General features: G+C 37.2%; 3 protein-coding genes across 8 annotated transcripts; 2 read left to right on the top strand and 1 right to left on the bottom strand.

The window, feature by feature from the left end:
• The first annotated feature begins 1,071 nt into the window (after positions 1-1,071).
• Positions 1,072-9,833, top strand: abcc13 (ATP-binding cassette, sub-family C (CFTR/MRP), member 13). The gene is made up of 11 exons (XM_081352728.1): positions 1,072-1,171; positions 1,248-1,399; positions 1,622-1,777; positions 1,861-2,060; positions 2,665-2,785; positions 2,859-2,960; positions 3,156-3,299; positions 7,127-7,285; positions 7,551-7,717; positions 8,293-8,487; positions 8,587-9,833. Exons 3-11 carry the CDS (start codon positions 1,625-1,627, stop codon positions 8,669-8,671), a joined length of 1,326 nt encoding a protein of 441 aa, XP_081208854.1. The 5' UTR covers positions 1,072-1,171; positions 1,248-1,399; positions 1,622-1,624; the 3' UTR covers positions 8,672-9,833.
• A 925-nt stretch (positions 9,834-10,758) lies between these two features.
• On the top strand, positions 10,759-12,258 carry lyz (lysozyme). The gene is made up of 4 exons (XM_081352735.1): positions 10,759-11,054; positions 11,214-11,369; positions 11,601-11,676; positions 11,852-12,258. Exons 1-4 carry the CDS (start codon positions 10,919-10,921, stop codon positions 11,913-11,915), a joined length of 432 nt encoding a protein of 143 aa, XP_081208861.1. The 5' UTR covers positions 10,759-10,918; the 3' UTR covers positions 11,916-12,258.
• Positions 12,259-13,172: 914 nt separating this feature from the next.
• On the bottom strand, positions 13,173-20,106 carry chodl (chondrolectin). 6 transcript variants are annotated; one of them, XM_081352733.1, is made up of 7 exons: positions 19,701-20,106; positions 17,756-18,153; positions 17,514-17,671; positions 17,366-17,416; positions 17,194-17,280; positions 16,009-16,105; positions 13,173-14,541 (listed from the first exon to the last, which is right to left on the bottom strand). In XM_081352733.1, exons 2-7 carry the CDS (start codon positions 18,118-18,120, stop codon positions 14,457-14,459), a joined length of 843 nt encoding a protein of 280 aa, XP_081208859.1. In that variant the 5' UTR covers positions 18,121-18,153; positions 19,701-20,106; the 3' UTR covers positions 13,173-14,456. The 6 variants fall into 6 exon arrangements, with proteins under 6 accessions (XP_081208859.1, XP_081208860.1, XP_081208856.1 ...); XM_081352734.1 differs by having other exon boundaries at positions 17,756-18,145; positions 19,701-20,094; XM_081352730.1 differs by having other exon boundaries at positions 17,756-18,101; positions 19,701-20,094.
• Positions 20,107-20,757: the final 651 nt, after the last annotated feature.

Here is a 20,757-nt window from a genome sequence, read left to right as displayed (position 1 = left end):
AGAGGCCGCCATTGAACTATTTGTGCTTCCTGTCATGGCCACGGAGGCCATTTCTGAACTCTCTGAGCTCCGTGTTTCAGTTCTGCCATGGTCTCCAACTCAGCATGGTTTCCTGCTCCACCTTGATGGTCTTCAGCACTGCCTTGGTGTTGTCCAGCTCCGCCTGCTTCACCTTAGTTCCAGTCATCGTCTTATTTTGTTCACTTTGGATTATGCAAATAAACTGGTCATGGGTTCACCTCAACTCACCTTCAGTGGATTAAGAAAGGATGATATCCACATAATCACAGACAGGGATTGTTGGTCACAGGATGATGGCGCCTACCTCATGGGAAAGAAAACCTCTAGTCTGAACAGGGCCGCTGACATTCCCTTTTTATTCCAGATTAATGAGCTTCTTGTGGCATCATCATCAACAAGCTACACCTTATTTCTCCACCCACCCTGTGGTTGTGTTGTGTTCATGCATGCAATGCAGAATTAACCTTAATACATTGTACAAATATTCTTGATGTTTTGATTTTTACAGGTGTAAAGATAAGCTCAGTAATTCTGACGAGAAACGAGATCACTCTCTATTCAAAAAAGTATGTACCAAAAATGATAATGTTTATGGTCATTTTAATTATTTTTTAAAATAAATGCATTTTTTTCTTAATTATTCTTTTTATTTTACTTAATGTAATCATTTTAAAGAAAATAATCATATTTAAAAAAAAAAAAAAATCTAAATAAGCTTTGTTTTATTCCTCATTCATAAATCATTCAAAATGAAAATGTTTTACTCACCCTGTTCCACTTATGTCTACTAACATAATTTTTTATAGCGTCCAAGTGACCATAAAATAAAAGCAAGATTTTCTGTAAATAATGGCTTGATGATACAGTTTATTTTTGAGTGAACTCCTTTTGCTGTGAATATTGTGTAGTGATGTGGTTTTGCAATTCCAGGGCAGTGGAGAGGCCTGCAGGCTGTATCTGAGGGCTTTTGGCTGGCACTGGGTGTCAGTTACCTCGCTGGTCTACCTGTCTGTGTGTGCTGTTAGTTTAGCACAGGATGCCGTCCTGAGCGTGTGGACAGGTGAAGCCAAAGAAGTTCAAGGCCTGGAGGAGTGGAGAGAGCTCAGAAACTCGCGACTGTCTGCGTACGCACTGCTCGGACTCCTGCAAGGTTATTGTCAACCTGTAGTCTCATAGACAAGAGTTTGTGTTTCTTCTTAGCTTATTTATGTGCTTTTGTATTGCAGCCTTGCTTGTGTGCTGTGCCGCCTACTGTCTGACCTGCGGTTCTCTCAGGGCTTCTCATACGCTACACTCTGAGCTGCTGTCAGATGTTCTTCACCTGCCCGTACATTCCCCGAAGACAGACGCCAGATGGTCACTGCAATCATTCACTCAGGTGAGTGTCATCCTCCAGAGGGCGATGTAGAGCAGAGGTCAAAGCAAGTGACCTGAAAATATTGATTCCCACAAGTAGCAGGTCATCACTGTTGTGTCCTTGGGGAAGTAGATATTATATTAAATAACAGACACAAGCAAATATGATGGAAATCCAACATAGATCTTATATCCCATTTCAACAACACCAAACAAGTCTAATTGTGTTCTCATGTTGGCTTAGGATATGCAAGTGGTTGATGAAGAACTGGCCAAACATTTGCACAGCTGGTTGAGGAGTCTTTTGGACATATTGAGCACCATCACTTTGATCATCTTCATCATGCCAGTTTTCAGCCTAGCTGTGTGCCCGCTGATAATGCTCTTCCTCCGTATTCAGGTACGTCAATTTCCCATGAATGTTTGACCTGAAGGTTTGTACAGTATATAAACCACCATCTAACCCCCCGCCCCCCCTTTCAGTCTCATTTTTCTTCAGGTCACATACGAATCAGACACATTGAGGCAAACCCTGTTGTTTTAGTTACTTCTCTGGAGTGTGTGACACATAGTGTTGAAGTTCCACTTTCTGGGCCAAAACACAGGCAGGTGTGTCTGACACACTGCCTCCAAGCCTCACATCAAAACCTGCTGGTCAAGTACAAAAGAATCATCACCGAAAGGTTAAAAAAAGTTTTTACATACATTTTGTTTATGCTGGTGATTTGTGGATTCCCACTTCAATAACATAACTGGTGCTGATGCTGATATTTTAGCTTTTGTAACGGTTTTTCTTATTGCCTTTTATTGTTATTATTAGTTATAAAAGTCTATAGATCATATTTACATAATTTATTTGAGATATACTGATAATAAACATTTATTTATGTACTGAAAATATCCATATTTAAATCTCAGGCTGACTTTTGTGTATTCGTCTGTGGACAGAAAGAGATTTGTGTTTAAGTTGTTCTGCAATTTTTGTTTTGACCTGCCACCTGAAAAAAATGAGAACTACGCTACACTAGGGGGCGCCATTTGAGTGTAATATCTTGTAAAATGCATCTGTGACTGATATATTAGCTTTTGCAACTGTTTTTGTTTTTTTGAGTATGTTGTATTTTCAAGCCAATAAAATATTATTTTACATACCTTTGCAGTAAAACTAAGTTTTAAATGTAAATGTTCTCTACTAAACCTGTCAAATAACTGTCACGTTTATTGCAGCATATACAGCTTTGATTAATGTGATTGCTTTATGACCAAAAGCAATATTTCTTTGTGCAGTTGGGCTGTGTTGCAGTTTGATGGTGTTGCTGGGATTGTGCTGTTCCTGGTCAGTCTGATTCTGCTTGAGACTCAACCTGACTCAGGGCTCGTGGCTCTGGCTTTGATCTGTGCCTTTAATGTAAGTTTATCTGTACTGAAACCTAATCTGAGTTTGAATAATTCATAACGATTATGAAAACATTTTGTTACAGATTAAAGAAGCTCTACGCCGTTACCCTCAGGCCGCCTCTGATATCAACATTGACATGCTGAGCATGCAAAGATTTTGTGAATTTGCCAAAGTAGAAAAGGAGGTACAGGCTAACATAATACTTATTTAACACCTAAAAACTCCTTCCATTGTGCTTGCGCAATCACACCTTACACATAACCCTACATGGTCAAATTCATAGTTCCCAAAAGGATGACTCTCATTTTTTTTTTGTATCATTGGATGTCATATCCTCTGCATGGAAATGAATTTAACTAAATGCCCCCTCTTACCCCAGGCAGAATGGACAGTCACCCATAGACCACCCTTTGACTGGCCCCGGCATGGAGAGGTGAACTTCAGGAACTATGAGTCCGAAGCCTCCTCTAACTGCACACCAGCTCTTAGAGGAATTAATCTCACCATTTTAAAAGGGGAAAAGGTATTCTGAATTCATTTATCTAACTATTTATTATTTTTTATTTGTGACCCTGGATCACAAAACCAGTCTTAAGTCGCACGGGTATATTTGTGGCAGTAGCCAACAAAACATTGTATGGGTCAAAATTATCGATTTTTCTTTTATGCCAAAAATCATCGGGATATTAAGTAAAGATCATGATCCATGAAGATATTTTGTAAATTTACCACCTTAAATATATCAAAAATGTATTTTTGTGAGTGGATGCAGCACAATCGCCAATAGAAATGGACAACTTTAAAGGTGATTTTCTCAATATTTAGATTTTTCTGCACCCTCAGATTCCAGATTTTCAAATAGTTTCATTTAGGCCAAATATTGTCATATCCTAACAAATCATACATCAATGGAAAGATTATGTATTCAGCTTTCAGATGATGTATAAATCTCAACTGTAAAAAAATTACCCATAAGACTGATTTTGTGGTCCAGGGTCACATTTATTCATTTATTTATAAATAACAAATAATTAAATATTTATATTAATGATAGATTTGTTTGTATTTGTTTTTCATGTATTATTCACTTTTTATTCATTATAATAATAATTTGAATAATTTAAGATTAGCTGATGATACATTTAAATGTATTTATTTTATTTGCATACTGAATATATCAGTATTTAAATTAGGGATGCGGCGATCCAATACTCAATATTGCTATTGGTCCTATACGGATCTTTTTTGCCAGATCGGGTATCTGTCAGTACGGGACCGATCCAAATTAACTGGTTGAATTATTTCACGGAAATTCTTCCCTCCTCTGTGAGCTGTCAGTCAACCTTCATCTTCAAACACTGTGTCGTGTTCGGCTGTGACAGTCAGCATGACAAAACTCTCTCCAAAATGTTCCAATGTTCCCATTATCACGCATAATCTGAACATAAAGGTGTTCTTTTGTTTAAAACTACTGTATTTAGCTTGAGTTTATTAGTGATTCTGAATGGTATGGTTCTCGCTATCAGATGAGATTGGACATATTCACACAGTAACTGAAATTTAAAACAGAAAAAGGCTCAGTAAACTGCTAGACAGATGCAGTACTCTCAGTGTTGCGCACACACAGTATATCTTCGCTCTCTTTATTTACATGTATGTACACTCACCTAAAGGATTATTAGGAACACGTTCAATTTCTCATTAATGCAATTATCTAATCAACCAATCACATGGCAGTTGCTTCAATGCATTTAGGGGTGTGGTCCTGGTCAAGACAATCTCCTGAACTCCAAACTGAATGTCAGAATGGGAAAGAAAGGTGATTTAAGCAATTTTGAGCGTGGCATGGTTGTTGGTGCCAGACGGGCCGGTCTGAGTTTTTCACAATCTGCTCAGTTACTGGGATTTTCACGCACAACCATTTCTAGGGTTTACAAAGAATGGTGTGAAAAGGGAAAAACATCCAGTATGCGGCAGTCCTGTGGGCGAAAATGCCTTGTTGATGCTAGAGGTCAGAGGAGAATGGGCCGACTGATTCAAGCTGATAGAAGAGCAACTTTGACTGAAATAACCACTCGTTACAACCGAGGTATGCAGCAAAGCATTTGTGAAGCCACAACACGCACAACCTTGAGGCGGATGGGCTACAACAGCAGAAGACCCCACCGGGTACCACTCATCTCCACTACAAATAGGAAAAAGAGGCTACAATTTGCACAAGCTCACCAAAATTAGTAGTAGTAGTAGTTTATTTGAACATGTAAAAAAATAAAAAAATATACAAACATGAATACATATATACAATTAAAATTAAAATAACAGCCAAATAAAGTCATGTACTTCTCAGCACAATCTTCCAAAATTATTGTAAATAATTCAAATTAGAAATTCCCATGTTCAAAAGGAGTAGGAAGAAGTTCATAACAAACTTTTCAGGTCCTACCCCATTTCTTTTTTCTTTATCCTTTAGTTAAATACAAAACAATTTGATGCTTCTCTTATACATACATCTTTACATACACCGTATACATCTACCTACCTCTTATACACATAAACCCATGCATTCACATAGATACCGATGCATACATATATGCATATGCACACATTCCCTTTTTTTTTTCCTTTTTTTTTTTTTTTTCATCTATCTTCTTCATTGCCATCTATCAAATCAAATAATAACTTCTCCATACTAGACTTAATATATAGACCAATGAACCTGTATACTATACTATCACCTTAAGTCCTTTTCATATTTGTTTAATATATTTAGTTTAAATAGTCTTTTAAAATTACTCATTGTCAAACTTGATTTCATCTCTTCACTGCAGCTGTTCCATACATTAACTCCTTTGTTTGTGATGCAGTGATATTTAGAATTTGTTCTTATAAGTTTCTTTTTCAATACAAATATTCCTCTTAAGTGATATTTGCTCTCTCTCATTTGAAACAACCCTTGTATACTGTTCGATAGCTGGTGATTATTTACTTTATACATAATTTGTGCAGTTTTGAAGTCAACAATATCTCTGAATTTTAGTGCTTTTAACTTAATAAATAGTGGAGTAGTTGGTGCTCTATAGGTGGTTTTATTTACAATTCTTAAGGCTCTCTTTTGTAGGATAAATATTGGTTCAGTGTTGGTTTTGTAAGTGTTTCCCCATACCTCCAGACAGTAAGTAATGTATGGAAGTATGAAGGAACAATACAACATGTACAATGTTTGTTGATTTAATAAGTAATTGATTTTATACAATATAGCAATTGATTTGGATATTTTAGCCTTAATATAATGTATATGTGGCTTCCAACATAATTTTTCATCGATTATTACTCCTAGAAATTTCAGTTCTTTAACTCTTTCTATTTCAATATCATTTATCATAAGCTTTTTGTTTAAAGTTGTGGCACGATTACCAAAAATTATAAATTTAGTTTTACTTAAGTTCAATGTTAGTTTATTTGCATCACACCAGCTCTTCATCATGCGGACAGTTGAAGACTGGAAAAATGTTGCCTGGTCTGATGAATCTCGATTTCTGTTGAGACATTCAGATGGTAGAGTCAGAATTTGGCGTAAACAGAATGAGAACATGGATCCATCATGCCTTGTTACCACTGTGCAGGCTGGTGGTGGTGGTGTAATGGTGTGGGGGATGTTTTCTTGGCACACTTTAGGCCCCTTAGTGCCAATTGGGCATCGTTTAAATGCCACGGCCTACCTGAGCATGGTTTCTGACCATGTCCATCCCTTTATGACCACCATGTACCCATCCTCTGATGCCTACTTCCAGCAGGATAATGCACCATGTCACAAAGCTCGAATCATTTCAAATTGATTTCTTGAACATGACAATGAGTTCACTGTACTAAAATGGCCCCCACAGTCACCAGATCTCAACCCAATAGAGCATCTTTGGGATGTGGTGGAACGGGAGCTTCGTGCCCTGGATGTGCATCCCACAAATCTCCATCAACTGCAAGATGCTATCCTATCAATATGGGCCAACATTTCTAAAGAATGCTTTCAGCACCTTGTTGAATCAATGCCACGTAGAATTAAGGCAGTTCTGAAGGCAAAAGGGGGTCAAACACAGTATTAGTATGGTGTTCCTAATAATCCTTTAGGTGAGTGTATATGTGTGTGTGCACAATTTTGTCTTTATTTATAATGTAGTAATGTGTAATTAGTGAGGTATAGATAGGTATAAACTGATCAAGAAAAAAATTGGGTTGGTGACTTGGCGTCAAGGTTGTGGGATCGATATCTGTATCGGACATGAGAAAGTGGTATCAAGCCATCCCTAATTTAAATCTCAGGTTGATTTTTGGTGTGTTTGCGTGTGTCCACAGATTGGAGTTATAAGCAGGGGGAAAGCAGACACCGATAGCTTGGTTAGCTGTCTGTTCCGGACAGTGGAGGCCAGAAGTGGTGCTGTGCTGATCGACGATGTAAACATTACCCGCATGAGTCTACACGACCTTCGCAGCCGTCTGCAAATCATTTCTCAGGTTAGACCAACAATATTAGATTTGCAATGCAATGCATACAAGAGAATGAGATCAAACTAGTTCGATCCAGCCAGAGCAAAATCAGTCAAAGTCTGGAGGGGAAGGAGTGTTGACAGGTAACAGAACTATTTTACTGGGTGTGGTTGAAGGAATGCCGGCGAATAATGTGTATAATGTTAAACTTTCTTTACCCAGGCTCCACCAGTAACAAGCATTATTCAGTTATTGTTTTCTTTAATGAGTTATCGTGTCCCATGTGTCACAGGTTCCTGTACTGTTCTCGGGACCCCTGAGGGCTAACCTGGACCCATTCGCTCAGCATACTGACGCGCAGGTGTGGCTGGCTTTGGAGCTCTGCCATCTCAAGGAACGTGTTCAACAATTGCCTGCTCAGCTGCTGCACCCTGTTCAAAGAACGTCTCTCACTCTCAGGTGTGTGGGAATCATGGCAAATCTTTGGATTTGCCAATTTGACATGTTTATGTAATATTCAGAGTATAACATCATACAGTTATTATATAAATGGTTGATGTAGTATTAATAGTATATTATTTATTTAATTATAATTATATAATAATAATTTAATTATACAGTTATTTAATCCAGTTCCCAAAAAAACAGGATCACAAAAATTAAATACTGAATTAAAAATTTAAAATAAAATCTATTAGAAAAAAGGCTTTTAGAAGCTTCTCAGTTGAATATTAAAAATCAAATTCCATTAACTGGAATTTGCAGTTTGGGCAAACCGAAATAACTGAGCTAATTCATTGTTTCCCACAATTTGGTATAAAGGCTGCTCATTTTGTGTGTAAAACAAACTACAGTGAGAAAAGATTCACAGTCTAGCTGGAACCAATCATGAGGCCAGATTTAGACTGTGGCTCTGGTTTATTGCTGCATGAAACATTATAGTTTTCTCTATGGCAACCTTTATGCACTGGGACAACAAACAATTGGTTGTTATGGGTTAAATATTTCTGTTTTTTTTTTTTTTGTTATGTAAGCTTTGGCCAGAGGAGGTTGCTGTGTTTAGCCAGAGCCTTGCTTGCAAGGGTCAAAATCCTGCTTGTGGAAGAGGCTCTTCCTTGTGTGGACATAGAAACAGAGGGTCTTGTCCGACAGTTGATCCACACAGAGTTTAAAGACTGCACCGTACTGTGGCTCGCTCACAACCCGCTGACTGTCATGCACACTGACAGGTCAGGAGCTACAGTCCTTTATTGAACCTGTGACTCATCCTGTCAGTTAAATGTCAAGTATTCAAGTAAGGCATTTCTGATCTGTTGTTACTCCTTCAGGGTGCTGGTTTTGAATAATGGACAAGCTGTGAAGTTTGACGCCCCTTCCACTGTCTTCCAGCAGGGACCACTGTTCAGTCAATAAGACGAGACGTCTTGCTCTTACAGTACATCCAATTATTGTTATCATTTATTATTTTCATTTCTTTGCTGACTAAAAGGTAAATAATAAAAATAATAAGTTTCACATAAATTTCACATCATACATTAGGTTCCCTAAAGCACAGTTGATTGAAGCTAATTAATGTTTCATATGCCTTTGGACAGAATATACTGAATAAAATGTTAAATAAGTGACAGGTGTAACACAAACAGACTTTGAAATATAGTGAATTGTGGGGGTTATTTTAAATGTATTTAAATTATTCATTTCTTTTTTTCATTATATATATTTTTTTTTTGTAAATGTATTTTGATAATTGAATGTTTATTAATGTATTACAATAATATTTGTAGCTTTTTCTGCCACTTAATTAAAACAAATATTTAAGTTCACACATAAGCACACAAACATGCCAGTTTACATTGTTTAATGTTAACTTAAGTTTCACGATTCCTAAGGGCTGTTTTCACTGAATTTAATAGGATGTTTTATTTCAGCTGATGTCAGATCAGAGTTCAGAGATCATTTATAACAAAATTATATTTTTGACACTTTTGATACTCTTATGTCAGTGTTTTACAATGCAGTACAATATAGGTTACACTTTATTTTAAGGTGTCCGTGTTACAGTGTAATTATACACATAGGTACAGAGTAATAATAATTAACTACATTACTATAGGATTAGGTTTTGGTTCAGGGTTAGTTGCATGTAATTATGCACAATTTATAGTTATTATTATAGTAACTACATGTAACGTGTATTAAGGACACTGAAACTTAATCCAGCAATATGATAAATAATAAGCAACAGCAGGTCTTATCGGGGTTTTTTTTCCTTCTAAGGGCTGTTTGAGGTTATGCACAGTGGCCGTTTGAGATGTTTGTTGACACATTCTCCTCATGTCCATTTCCTTGCAGTTTTTGTCAGTTATTTGCACATTAGGTTGCATTATGGTGCTGGGTTTTTCACAACAGTTTTCCACATTGTAACTGTCTCCATATCTTTCCTTTCGTGCTTTGGTCCGGCCATTTCAGTTGACAGTTGTTTCATCAAGAGTGTAGTTTAGCATGAAGTTTTAGATCTTTTTTTATAGCATATTAAAACCTGTATGAAAATTTCCTGAATAAAATCCAAAACGCAATATATATTTGATGTGGTTTTTATAATTTTTTATGTTCTTAAATGCTGCTCTTTTTAGCTACATCATGACTACAGGAGGTTTTCCCCTGTATTGAGTATTTCGTCTTATTATGTCCACTGTTGTCTTTATCTAAATCTTTTCCAGTTCCTCTGCATGACATTTTCATTTAATTATTTAGAAGATGCTTTTATCCAAAGCGACTTACAAATGAGGAGAGCAATCATGCAGTAGGGCAACAATATGCAAGTGCTGTGACTAGTCCCAGTCTAGATATAAAGACCTCTGATGCAAAAGCTTCTAAAAGCCACCTCTGTCAAAAATGAGATAATACTATTGAGTGAATGCTCTCCGCACATAGTATATGTTCATCAAATACTTTCACCTCAAACTCACTAAATTCCAGCCTCAGCCCATTCAGAAATGTTGGTACTTATATAGGTAGACACATAGGAGCCTGATAAAAATGTTAATATTAAAGTAAAACGTTGGACGGACTTAGAAGCTTTTGCATCTGAAGTCTTCATTTATAGATTAGTTTTAGTATAAATGGGTCAAGTGTTGATAAAGATGCGTCTTCAGCCGTTTCTTGAAAATGGCTAAAGACTCAGCAGCTCAGGTTGAGTTAGGAAGGTCATTCGACCAGGTAAAGGTCCATAAAAGTGATTTTGTGCCTCTTTGGGAAGCTTCTGGAGGGCACACAAGTCTGAATTAGTGAGTTTAGGTATAGTGGTGCAGAGCCAGTGGTTATTCTGTAAGCAAACATCATTGCCTTGAATTTGATGCAATTGGCAACCAGTGCAATTTTATTGAGGAGGAGATGTGTGATGTGCGCTCTTCGGCTCATTAAAGAAAAAAGTAAATGAAAAAAATAATTGGTTCTAGAAGTAAAAATATACCATCCTAAAGTCAGTTATTGCCTCAGCTGCAATAACTGGAGCAACTGCAAACTGCATGCACTTGTGAAAACTGGTTGCGACACAAACCTCTCATTTCACTTATAAATAGTCCCACTCAACAGCTTCCACCCTCCATCTGAACTCCTCTTCAGATAGCAGACATTGAATTTGTGAGCAGCAGTGCAGATATGAGGGTGTCTATTGCGGTCTTGTGTCTGATGTGGCTGTCCTCTTGTGAGAGCAAAACACTGGGGCGTTGTGACGTTGTCCGTATCTTCAAGGCAGAGGGACTTGATGGCTTTGAGGGATTCTCTGTTGGCAATTGTGAGTACTTTGTTTCTTATTTGCATTATCACTGACCTGCAATGTTTGGCATATCTGATTGTTGATTGTATTTTTTTAGTAGATCCAGCTATTGAAAAACCTTCCAAAAATTCCTATATTGTATTACTTTGGTTTGAACCTTTCACTTCATTTCAATAGATGTGTGCACGGCCTACTGGGAAAGCAGGTTTAAGACCCACAGAGTGCGTACGGCTGATACCGGGAAAGACTATGGAATCTTCCAGATAAACAGTTTCAAATGGTGTGATGATGGCACTCAGGGTGGACAGAACTTGTGCAATGTGCCCTGTTCAGGTACTTTTATTTTCTTTAAATGGATTCCATGTGACCAAAAACATATTGATTGTCCTTTATCAATAGTGTAGTGATGCATAAAGCACCGCTTACTCAGATTATTCCAAATTTATTTAATTTCCAAACTTAGCAGCTTTAAATTTATTACCTTGAATTCTTTTTGACCTCAATGTGTCTATGTTTTAAAACTTCAGTATAACATTTTGTATATAAATGTTTCCCATCTGCTAGATTTGCTTATGGACGACCTGAAAGCTTCAGTTGCATGTGCAAAGGTCATTGTGAAAGCTGGAGGACTGAAAACTTGGCAAGTATTCATTACAAACATCCTTGGGCACACATGACAGAGCTTATTTGTCACATTGCTTGTTCCTTTAGAGATTTGTCCTCAAGCTCTGCCTAATATTGCATCATATCTAAGTGTATCGATCTGTCGTGCATGTGCGTTTTTGACATGTTTATGTTGATCTTTGTGTTTGCAGGGACACCTGGGATAGTTACTGTAATGGCCGTAAGATGTCACGCTGGGTGAGAGGTTGCGAATAGCTCTAATAAGGCCTTGATTGCCTGTGGGATCTTTAATTACCTACAATGATTATGTGCTAATGCAGTTTAAACTCTTGGTTGATGTGATTTTAAAGGCATTGTCATCAGTAATATTTGTATCCTTGATCTTGAGATGTATATTAAAGCATCTTCCCAAATTGTAAAGTTGTGTTTGCGTCTCACTTTTGGCTTAAGCTGATGCAGCAGAAAATTATGACAGATGGTTTGTTTGATATTACTAGATAGTAATGGTGGGCTTTTATTTAAATTGGAATAATCTGTCACTGAAAACCCATATTGATTGACCAGTACTCTGAATATTAAACACGTCCCTCTAAATGTCTATGCCGATTACGTCTCTCACATCCAATTTCAGGTGAATTAAATAAAACTATATGAACTATATGACCATCCATACAATCAATAAAATCCATCCATCATCACAAATATGTAAAACCCCACCTGAGTGCAATTGCATACACTGATTATCATTGCCAAACCCTATTAGTATTTGCCATTACTGATTATTAATAGTAATGTCTTTGACATTTAGATTTGATTTGGAGCTTGCAGGATGCACTGTAAAAAAAAAAATGTTTTTTTCAAAGTTGTAAATAAAACTAAGACTAAGAGTATGTTTAACAAGAACCTCCCCATTTCCATCATAAAATGAAGCGTATTCCAGTTCTAATAGAGCGATGTGAAGAGCTGTTTTGTATCTTGGTCGTGTGGAGAATGAGATGCTTGTGTTTTGTATCTCTAATAGGCTAAAATCACCCCCCTCTCCAGATGGGAAAGGGTTTGTTTCTTTAATTCTACCCTGTGCCTCCAGACTAGTGATTACAGTCATATCTATAATTACCAGATCCTGAGTGTGTGACGTGAGTTCTCCTGTCGAAGCATAGGACTGATTAGTTTAATTGGCTCCGTAATTAGCAGTGTGCTTTAAAGTCTATGCTGTCACTAATTGCAGACCAGGGTAAATCGCATACAAAGTACCACATCTTTTCGGTGTTAATGCGGTCCAGTTCATTTGTCTTATGTCTGGCTCTAACTCTGCCTGCCAGCTGGACCCCCTGAAAGCTTTCTGATCTCCGTGTCTATTTAAATTCATGGCCATAACTGTGTTTCTCTTAAACAAATACAAATGGTGCAATTGCCAGTAGTAATCTGTATATTCAGCTTTGATCCATGTATCTAAGGAACCTTTTTCTTGAGTGTTTGAGGAGCAGAGATAAGGACATGAATTCTTTGAATGCGATTCCTTTTCATATTTAATATCTGCTGATCACATTAAAAGTTGTTTATCGATAAGAACCTACATACAGCTTTTTAATCTGTGATGAATCACAAAACATAATACAGATTTCGTGTAACTCGGACGTCAAGTAACTCAAAAGACTGGTGTTTTTGTTGGCGATTAGGCATTTACTGTATGTGGTACTACAAACAAATGGCATCATTTTAGAGACATAAAAACATACTAAAACATCTTCACAATGAAATGTTTTTAATCCGTTTGTACACGTCCAATTCCTGTCTCAAAAATATAAAAAGTATTAACAGCACATTTTAAATCCAAACACACAATATTACCCACACTCACAGAAACGCATCTTCCTGTACAACCAGACGTCTAACTGACTAACTTCGATATCTGATACAATATTTCACAATGATGCAAACCAGTTTAATACTTTTTAGCGTAGATATTTTCTATATGCAGTGTTGTAAAAGGTGATGATAAAATATTCTCATGCAAAATACTGCATATACAAGTAGCAGCTTTGTAATAGCATCATACAAAAAAATATGTACATTTCTGATTAATTCATCTGTTTTTTGATAGCTGCAGAGCAAAACAGTCACTATTTAAGCCAGTCGTTCCAGTATTTAAGTAATGATCATTTATGTTTTAAAATAAATCTCATCATTATCAAATTTCAGTTGTATGCAGGTAATTATACATGATGTTATGGCGTCATAGGCAATGCATCACACTGCATGAGTAATGTTTGAGATTAAATAGGCCTCTTATTTCTTGAACGAGACACAAAGTACTCCAATTCTTCAGAACCCGTTTGAAGCAGGCTTTTTTATGCTCTTTAAGTGATTCAGTTCTTTAATGTGTCACTAGCTTCAGTTTGTGTGACATTCGCTGTTAGAAGGAACTCTTAATTCCTCTTTTTATGTGGTTCCCACTTGTACTTGCTTTAATTACAGTAATTTAATTGCTCACTGTGTATGGTGCCAATTAGCATTCACCCTCCCTAAGCAGCCCTCAGTACCCTCAGGTCAGACTATCTGACATGAAACATGAAATGGAGAAGTGAACAGGAAACTGCGTGGTTGTGAGAGGCTGAGGAGCATCTCTAAGCACAACATTTGTACAGAAATGCGAAACGTGTGTAACTGCTCTTCTGGTGCTGCACATTTGAGCTTGTTTTATTAAATCACACACTAAACTAACAACCGGACGAGCGTGTTGCTGACCACCATTTGACAGAACCAGGAAGCTGCTTGAATCGTGGAGATGGATCTTTAAACCTCCATGCCACTGTCTGTCTTTGGCGTCTTGGAGATCCAGAGAGTTGATTGGTTAACGCTTGTTTTGGTCCGTGGTTTACTGTTAAAAAATATATATATAATTATATACACAATTATACAGTATTTTTTTACTGTATAACAGGTTTGTGTATCTGTCAGTGTCACTTTTCTTTAAAATATGTGAGTACACTTCCAGAAAATTATTTGCAAAGATTTTACTTATAAAAGTATTCACCCAAAAATGTATATTCATTTACTCATCATGTATGAATATTCCCTCATGTCTTTCCAAACCTGTATGAATTTCTTATGTGGAACACAGACGATATTTTAAAAATAAATATATCGTTTTTTGTTATGTCTATGCAATCAAATTCAATATTGTCCATATAATATCTTTTGTTTTGCACGAAAGAAATGCATGCAGTTTTGGAATGATATGAGGGTGAGTAAATATTGAGAGAACTTATAAGTTATAGTTTTATCTGTTAATATATACTGTTATACTGTAATCTGTTGATATGGGCACAGAAGTAAATATGTATTGCTATTGTGTGCATTGTAAAAGTTTAATTTCCCCACTTAAATCTCCCCTTTGGTTTTGTTATTTTCATAATTTGTTGCTGAGTTTTACTGAAAAGGATTTATAGAACAATGCATGGAAGACATTTAAAGGTATTCGCGATTAGCAGACCGAAGCAAAGCAGCCGTTAAGTGACTCCTCCTGGTTTTATGCTCCAAGATGGTTTTTAATCACGAGAACAAGTGGCAAACATCGTAAAACATAGAAGCATCATCTGCTAAGGAGTTAAGACATTTATCCAAAAGCTTTGAACTCGCTCCAGGAAGCCTTTTACTGAATAAAGCGCACTCAGTCATTGCCAGTGATTTAAATGTATTGTCTGAGGATCCCCGTCTGCCCAAGTGATTGGAAATATGTTAAAAAGACATCAATTTGTGGGAGCGTCAGCGTATAAACATAATAAATTACACAAATAAGCCACTATATAATGCCTTGCCAAGCACGGGCCGAGGGTTAAAGGGAGATGAACTGTGTTTGTGTTGAGGGCCGGGAGAGGAGGACAGGAATGGCTTGCTTCAGCAGTTCTGTAGACCCGTTCCCTGCCAATCTGGATATTGATGGGAATAAAAGTCAAGTTGGACTCTGTCTCCAACGCAGTGTGATGTAATGCGGCAGGAAACCCCCTCCCCCTTCAAATATGCCAAATCCATGCTATAATGAGTATGTTGATGATGATTAGTATGGGCTAAGCTGTTTTGCCGGGCACAGTTATAAACAGAAGAATCTAATTAATCACAGTAAAAACTCTGGGTTAGTGAAAGAAATAGAGGATTTGTGTCAGATTTTGGCTAGTGAGCAGAAAACCTTGATTAATCAAGACGCTAAGGCTGTTATTGTATAAAGATGCTGGTGAGACACTGACTTCCTGATGTGTCGCAGTATTTGGATGATACTGTGCATAATAGGACAGCGCATTAGCATTAGTCTGACAGCGTTTACAGTGATTTGATCTTAATGGCTCACCTCTTGCTCAACATCTGGAAACAGCATGTCCCTGAAGCCACCAGGATCAGCAAGAGAAGAGGGATGGTAGGGATAATCACGTAGATTAGCAGCATACCTGGGAAAGAAATAAAACACACTTTGATTTCTATTCACATTCAGGCATTTATTTTGAGCTGAAGGAATATTCTGCGTTCAGTACAAGTGAAACTCAATGAACAGCACATAAAAACATTATCAATCAATCAAATGTTTGGGTTCGGCAAGATTTTTTTAAATGTAATTTATTCCTGTGATGGCAAAGCTGAATTTTCAGCATCACTACTCCAGTCTTCTGTGTCACATGATGTTTTAGAAATAATGCTGATTTGGTGATATTTTATAATAATATTAAATTTAAATTAATATAATATATAATATTAATATAATATTTAATAGAAATAATATAAAAATAAAACATATATTCCTGAAAAATCTCATCCCAAACTTTTGAACAGTAAATTAATTATTTTGTCAAAATGTGTATTATTTGATCTATAAAGCTATTTAAATAATAATTTTACAGTTATTTTAAGGTTTTAAGTTTACAAGGCATTCCGTTGAAGAAATTTTAAAAGTGGATATAACTTTATAAAAGATTAGTAACTATTTTTACACTAAAATCATGGGTCCCACTTTATATTAAGTGGCTTTAAGTACTATGTATTAGATAAATATGTACAATGTACTTATTGTGTTCATGTTGTATTGTAAAACACTTTTGCTGATATTGAGGTGTGATATGGTTAAGGTTTGGGACAGGTGAGGTGGTATGGGTAGGTTTAAGGTGTAAGGGAAGGGTCAACAGTGTAATTACAAATGTAATTACATAAATGATTTTTTTAAATATAAGTACAATGTAAAAACATGTGTACACAATAAGTCCATTATATCAAATTATTAATTTCATAGTAGTAGTTAAAGCCACTTCATATAAAGTGGGACCAAATCATGCTAAATGCTTGCAGTTTTAAGTCTTCTATTGAAACTTGAGAAATTGAAATTGGCCCCATTCACTTTCATTGTTCCTAGTTCCTAGGTTTTTTTAATGAAAGGTCAAGTTGAAATTCTTTGTGGTAATCAACACTAGACCTCAAATGCTGTTGAATAAGCTTAACTTGAACTGAGCACAAAATATTCTTTTCAGAATTTTAAATCTAATGTTACTTGAGGGCCCTGGCATTATAAGTTGAGGGTTCTCGTCCTGGTCGATGGGAGGTGTTCTCCTCTCCTCTTGTTCTTCTGTTGAAAGATCTGGAAGGCACATTTACAGATTAGTGTCAACACATCTTTAAATCTTTATGTCAAATGATGATGGATTTGACACCTGGCTGCTTACCAACATCACGCCCTCCAGGCCTGTCGCTCTGCTCTTTTACCAGGTAGCTTTCTGCTCAGAACAACATAACAAACATTGTAAAGCAGTGAGTTCGGGTTGATCAGGTAACTTTTGACAGTCATCTCAAAAAGTTCACACGGCGAATCACCTGGTTCATACTTGCAGATGAAATTGTGCTTCATATTGCACCGGTCATCGTTCCACTGGTAGAGATACGGCCCGCCAGGCCCGGCGAGAGCAGTAGGCTGGTGATACATGACCACACAAGCTTCTCCTCCACAGGATGGTTCATCAGCATACCAGTTTCTAGAACACAAGTCCTAATGTTTGACTGTTTTTGATCCATCCATAACTCTGCTTTGAACAGGCCCCAAATCAGTCACATCTTACCTGAACTGTGAGACACTTCCATCAGTCCACCTGTACAGGTTGGGGCATGAGGCGAAGCTGCCAGGCTCCTGTGCGTTCTCGCCCTCCACGCGAGTCAGGCCGATCCAGAAGTCTCCGTCTGTGATGCCCGACCCGGTGGCAGCACTAGTGGAAGTGGAGATGCTGAGCTCCCGCAGGAGGTGTTCGATGTACTTCTGCTCTGCCGTGTTCTCAATGCTCAGCAACGAACCGCCGTCCATTTCGCACGCTTGCAGAGCCTCCCAGAAGGCAACGCGACTCGTCACGTCCCTGAAGTAAGCGATCTTATAGCAAGGGTGCTCAGAACTGCCTTGACACACAGTCTGACCTGAAGACACAAAATTCATGCTGCATTCTTAGAGGTTTCTTGTTCTGCATGACTTTCCAGATGATGGATGGATGGATGGATGGATGGATGGATGGATGGATGGATGGATGGATGGATAGTTGGATAGATAGATAGATAGATAGATAGATAGATAGATGGATGGATGGATGGATGGATGGATGGATGGATGGATGGATGGATGGATGGATGGATAGATGGATAGATGGATGGATAGATGGATAGATGGATGGATGGATGGATGGATGGATGGATATATGGATAGATAGAAAGAAAATGCATGGAATTATTATTTGAAAGAAATCATAAACAAAGCATATTGCATTATAGAAAACACTTAAGATACACTGATGGGCCCAATGAAGAGAACTGTGATTAATACACAGACTGTTAAAAGTCTAATAATAACATTAGCTCCCTGCCCGGGAGGTACTTTAAATAATTGCTTGGTCCAGATCTGCAATATCATCAGTTTGAGCAGTAATAGGGCTGGGTTTAACTGGGGGGAAACTAGACTCAGCATTTTCTCAACCAGCTTCCTTTGCTTTCTTCCTCAATTCCTGTCTCTGTGTGGTACAGTTTTCCTCCTTCCAGCATGGAATGTTCTTGTAGTTCCGTTCTCAAAAACTGCCGCTTTCTAGTAACCTTTGTTAAATCCTGATCTCATCACAAAGAACTGCACAACCGATTTTAATTTCCCTTGGTGCATCCTTTTAGTTCACACATGACATACCTGTTTTTTTTTTCTGTTCATTTGTCTGTCTCTACCCATCTCTTTCATTTTCATTTTCATCTAATATTTTCATTCCATCTTTTCATCAAGAGAGAACGGTTTTCAAAAAAGTCAGAGACAAGCTTCAAGAATAATCTTCAGGAAAAATAATCTTTGGGCAAGAGAATAATATGAGCTGATCTGTTAGATTTTATAATACAATTATAATGTTTTTGAGAGATGCTTTATTTATAAAAAAAAAAAAAAGTAGAGGTGAATAATAATGAACACTTAAATACAGATAAAAAATTATGGCATTTTGAATTTTATGACAGCCTCTAGAGTTCATTCCACATCTAACAGTTCTTTATGACTGCCACACCGGAAATCAGTTTGAGCAATTAAACACATGAATATTTTTTGATAGATTTTATCAATATTCCTGAAAGCAATATTTTTTAATTCAGACTACTGGTGTGACAATGGCTCTAAAGGGACAGCTCATCACAAATTAAAATAATTTACTCAATATGATATTGTTCCAAGCCTGTATGCCTTTTTTCTTTTGTGGAATTCAAAAGAAGATGTTCAGCTTCAGTCACCATTCCCTTTCTTTGCATCATTTTTCCATACAGTGAAAATGAATGGTGAATGAGGATGTCATTCTGCCTAACTTCTCCTTTCTGCCAAACAAAGGCTGAACTATCCCTTTAAACTTAAATAATTGCGACAGCAAATCCTTTGAGCATCATTTTACCACAAAAAAACCACCCTCAAAATTTTGATACAATTGTCCTCACTGACTGAAATTCTGGAAATGAATTAGATGAATAAAAATAGCTTTAATAATACATAAAAATGAAACTTACCGCTCACAACTCGCGCGCCATGGGTGCACGAGACCAGGAAAGTCAAAGCACAAAGGATACCGAGTTCCGCGCGCATCCTCGCGTCTTTCACTGGAGTAGATGATGGAGTGAACTTCACACAGACTTGTTCCAGTCAGGCGCCTTTTTTAACGTTCATTGGCAGAGTCTCATCTTCATAGTGTTCAAAGACATGATTTCCACTGAGCAGGGCTGACACTTTGCAGAGCGCCTCTGAATTCTAGAGAGAGAGAGAGAGAGAGAGAGAGAGACTCGCGCCTCCACTTGAGAGTGCGCTTCTGCTCCACTTCAATGATGTCTCCCTCGCGCGTGGCTGGCTGGGCTGCACTAGAGGTAATCGAACAGGGCGCAGATGTTCATCACCTCCTTTATAAGCAAAACACTTCTCAGGCGTCCTCCAGTTATAAGGTGGACGATGGGGAAGGTCACAAACAGGTTTAGTGTATAAAAATGATTTAGGCAGCATTGGGTCAATGGTTGAGGTGAAAACACTCTTGAATAATATGCATTCAATTTAAAGAACCAATAAGACGCAGCCCAATTATTATATGTGATGTATAACATTGATGATATACAGACAGATTTGTCAGAAGGCTGAAATACAGTCATGTTGCATTATAAACAGATGGATTTGTGTCAATTTCAGTTATTACCCCTGCTATAGGTGGGCAGCCTTTTAACCATTTTTAACAAGCAATTTTAAAATTATTTCTGTTTATACGTTTAACAAGGCCAATTCAACTGAAATCCTTCCACTATATGGTCACATTCACTTTGCGTTGAGTCTTGATCACCCTGTTGGGGTTTATTTCGCAATAATGACCATCTGATGGCCCATTATCCTGCTTATTGCACTGCTATTTACCAAATTAATAAATAAAATACATAAAATATTGATTTGAAATTGTTTTATTATGTCAGAAGAAAAAGGCTGCAAAAGCCTAAAATTAAAAAAATAATTGACCACTGAGTGCTGCAATTGACCAGTCAGAATATCCCATCATTTAAATATTAAGCGTACTATAAATGAATAGAATTA

This window comes from Scardinius erythrophthalmus (assembly GCF_964197995.2).
Source record: "Scardinius erythrophthalmus genome assembly, chromosome: 22".
NCBI lineage: Eukaryota > Metazoa > Chordata > Actinopteri > Cypriniformes > Leuciscidae > Scardinius > Scardinius erythrophthalmus.
The sequence above is the reverse complement of the archived record's forward strand: the minus strand, read 5'-3'. Positions and strand labels throughout refer to the sequence as shown.

What these genes read in the sequence shown, in the direction of transcription:
- abcc13 (XM_081352728.1), top strand. Translation starts at nt 1,625, where the DNA reads ATGCAAGTGGTTGATGAAGAACTGGCCAAACATTTGCACAGCTGGTTG. An exon ending in AAAAGAATCATCACCGAAAG is followed by an intron (nt 2,061 to 2,664) that starts GTTAAAAAAAGT and finishes TTCTTTGTGCAG; the next exon opens with TTGGGCTGTGTTGCAGTTTG. An exon ending in CCATTTTAAAAGGGGAAAAG is followed by an intron (nt 3,300 to 7,126) that starts GTATTCTGAATT and finishes GTGTGTCCACAG; the next exon opens with ATTGGAGTTATAAGCAGGGG.
- lyz (XM_081352735.1), top strand. Translation starts at nt 10,919, where the DNA reads ATGAGGGTGTCTATTGCGGTCTTGTGTCTGATGTGGCTGTCCTCTTGT. An exon ending in GTGCAATGTGCCCTGTTCAG is followed by an intron (nt 11,370 to 11,600) that starts GTACTTTTATTT and finishes CCCATCTGCTAG; the next exon opens with ATTTGCTTATGGACGACCTG. An exon ending in GCTGGAGGACTGAAAACTTG is followed by an intron (nt 11,677 to 11,851) that starts GCAAGTATTCAT and finishes TTGTGTTTGCAG; the next exon opens with GGACACCTGGGATAGTTACT.
- chodl (XM_081352729.1), bottom strand. Translation starts at nt 19,776, where the DNA reads ATGCGCGCGGAACTCGGTATCCTTTGTGCTTTGACTTTCCTGGTCTCG. An exon ending in GGAAGTGTCTCACAGTTCAG is followed by an intron (nt 17,672 to 17,755) that starts GTAAGATGTGAC and finishes CTTGTGTTCTAG; the next exon opens with AAACTGGTATGCTGATGAAC. An exon ending in TTCCAGATGTTGAGCAAGAG is followed by an intron (nt 15,593 to 16,008) that starts GTGAGCCATTAA and finishes ATCAATATCCAG; the next exon opens with ATTGGCAGGGAACGGGTCTA.